This window comes from Siphateles boraxobius, unplaced genomic scaffold, assembly GCF_051911475.1.
Source record: "Siphateles boraxobius isolate OS27281-9 unplaced genomic scaffold, OSU_SipBor_1 431, whole genome shotgun sequence".
Lineage (NCBI taxonomy): Eukaryota > Metazoa > Chordata > Actinopteri > Cypriniformes > Leuciscidae > Siphateles > Siphateles boraxobius.
Window position 1 is genome coordinate 30,001 of NW_027509066.1, and position 2,500 is coordinate 32,500.

At 39.8% G+C, this 2,500-nt stretch overlaps 1 protein-coding gene across 1 annotated transcript in view; it reads right to left on the reverse strand.

The window, feature by feature from the left end:
• Positions 1-496: 496 nt before the first annotated feature.
• The window catches only part of LOC143708857 (uncharacterized), a 16,025-nt gene continuing 14,021 nt past the window's right edge, over positions 497-2,500 (reverse strand). Inside the window, exon 7 of the mRNA XM_077200156.1 lies at positions 497-1,189. Within this exon, the coding sequence (XP_077056271.1) occupies positions 1,024-1,189 (166 nt within the window). The 3' untranslated portion in view covers positions 497-1,023. The remainder of the gene's footprint in view (positions 1,190-2,500) is intronic.

The window sequence follows — 2,500 nt, forward strand, 5'->3', positions numbered from 1 at the left end:
CACACACACACACACACACACACACACACATACACAGTGGAGACTCATGGGGTCAAAGGTCACGGTGGAGTTCAGGGTTATTATAAAGTTACAATAAAACCATAAGAAATAAAACAATATTTTAAATACTATAATATATATAACACACACAAACTAAAAACATACAAATAATAAACACACACAATGAGTGGTCAAACAGGAGATAATTATATGCAAGTTGTAAATATATATATTCAAAATCTGAATATATAGATTCAAATACATATATATTAATTTAAAACGTTCCATAAAAAGCTTTTTTGGTGAGTGTTTATAAAAACACTATTATATGACAATAGTGTGAATGAAAACTAACGATGAATGATCAAACGCAACACAGTTGAGTGTGTTTAGTGAACCAGCGTCAGATACGGAGGTTTCCTCGTTAACACACGTGATGATTGCAGGAGTCAGCCGCTGTGACTATATAAACGAGTAAAGCACATCGAGAGCAGAGTACTGAAACCTCAACTTTATTTCACTCATACAAAATCAAGAAGTTAAAAGCCAACGTGTCGCTGTACACATGAGACGCAACATTAAAAGAGTCTAAAACATGTAAAACAAGGGGAAGTCATTTATACACATGTGCATCGTCCCGGTGAGTGTGTGTGTGTGTGTGTGTGTGAAGCTTTAAAACGCTGGGAAACAGAAGCAGGAGTTGTGTCTCAGTGACGGTTCAACAGTGTAATAATGGAGAAAGAAGCTTTAATAGTAAAACTAGCTTAAAAAGGACAAATTGACAAAAGCAAAAAGAACAGAACTATTGGCTCTGCGTTTCCCTTCCAGAACCAGATGGAGATAAACACCGATCGTCCCGGAAACCAGCGGAGGATGATGGGAAGAAGTGCAAAAACACACTGGGGTAAATTAGGCCGAAACGTCCGGGCTCACGAACAGAAGAAAAGAATAAAACAAGCATAACTGTTCCTGGACAATAAAATAAGAGTTTAAAAGAAATTAAAACAGCTAATGTTGGTGTTTCTACGAGTCGTAATCCTCGTCGTCGTCGTCCTCGGTGTGGTTGCGGTGCGGTTCCGGAGCCGGCGCCGGCGGGAACACACTCATCAGAGACGGGTGCGGGGAGAACACTGACAGCGCCCCCTGCTGGGAGCCGGCGGGGACACACTGCACCGGAGGGGCCTCCACGCTGCACACACACACACACAGACACACACACACACGCACGCGCAACCACACACACACAGACACACACACACACACACGGACACGCACACACACACACGCGCAACCACACACACACACACACACAGACACACACACACGCAACCACACACACACACACACACACACACACACACACAACCACACACACACACACACACACACACACACACACACACACACACACAGACACACACGCAACCACACACACACGCAACCACACACACACACACACACACAGACACACACGGACACGCACACACACACACGCGCAACCACACACACACACACACACAGACACACACACACACACGCAACCACACACACACACACACACAGACACACACACACAGGCTTTCAAATACATGTTCATACTTTTTAACTTAAAATGTTTACAATTTGTGCGTGCTTAAATAATATATTATAAAACTTATTGCATGCATATTCGTCATTCATACATAATCGTGAAAAACTAAAATTATTCAGATAAAAATATATAAACACACACATATGCGTGTATACATTTAAGAAAAATGTTTTTATACATCAAATATATATAATATGTATAAATATGTATACAGTACATGCAAATATTTCTTAAATATATTCATGATATATTCATGCAATCGTGACCCAGCACTAAAAATAATATAGTATACTATAATATATAATGTTGTACACACTTGAACAAAATATGGGTTATAACCGTGTGATACGCATAAATCTGTATGGGTTATAACCGTGTGATACACATAAATCTGTATGGGTTATAACCGTGTGATACGCATAAATCTGTATGGGTTATAACCGTGTGATACGCATAAATCTGTATGGGTTATAACCGTGTGATACGCATAAATCTGTATGGGTTATAACCGTGTGATACGCATAAATCTGTATGGGTTATAACCGTGTGATACGCATAAATCTGTATGGGTTATAACCGTGTGATACACATAAATCTGTATGGGTTATAACCGTGTGATACACATAAATCTGTATGGGTTATAACCGTGTGATACGCATAAATCTGTATGGGTTATAACCGTGTGATACACATAAATCTGTATGGGTTATAACCGTGTGATACGCATAAATCTGTATGGGTTATAACCGTGTGATACGCATAAATCTGTATGGGTTATAACCGCGTGATACGCATAAATCTGTATGGGTTATAACCGCGTGATACGCATAAATCTGTATGGGTTATAACCGTGTGATACACATAAATCTGTATGGGTTATAACCGCGTGATACGCATAAATCTGTATGG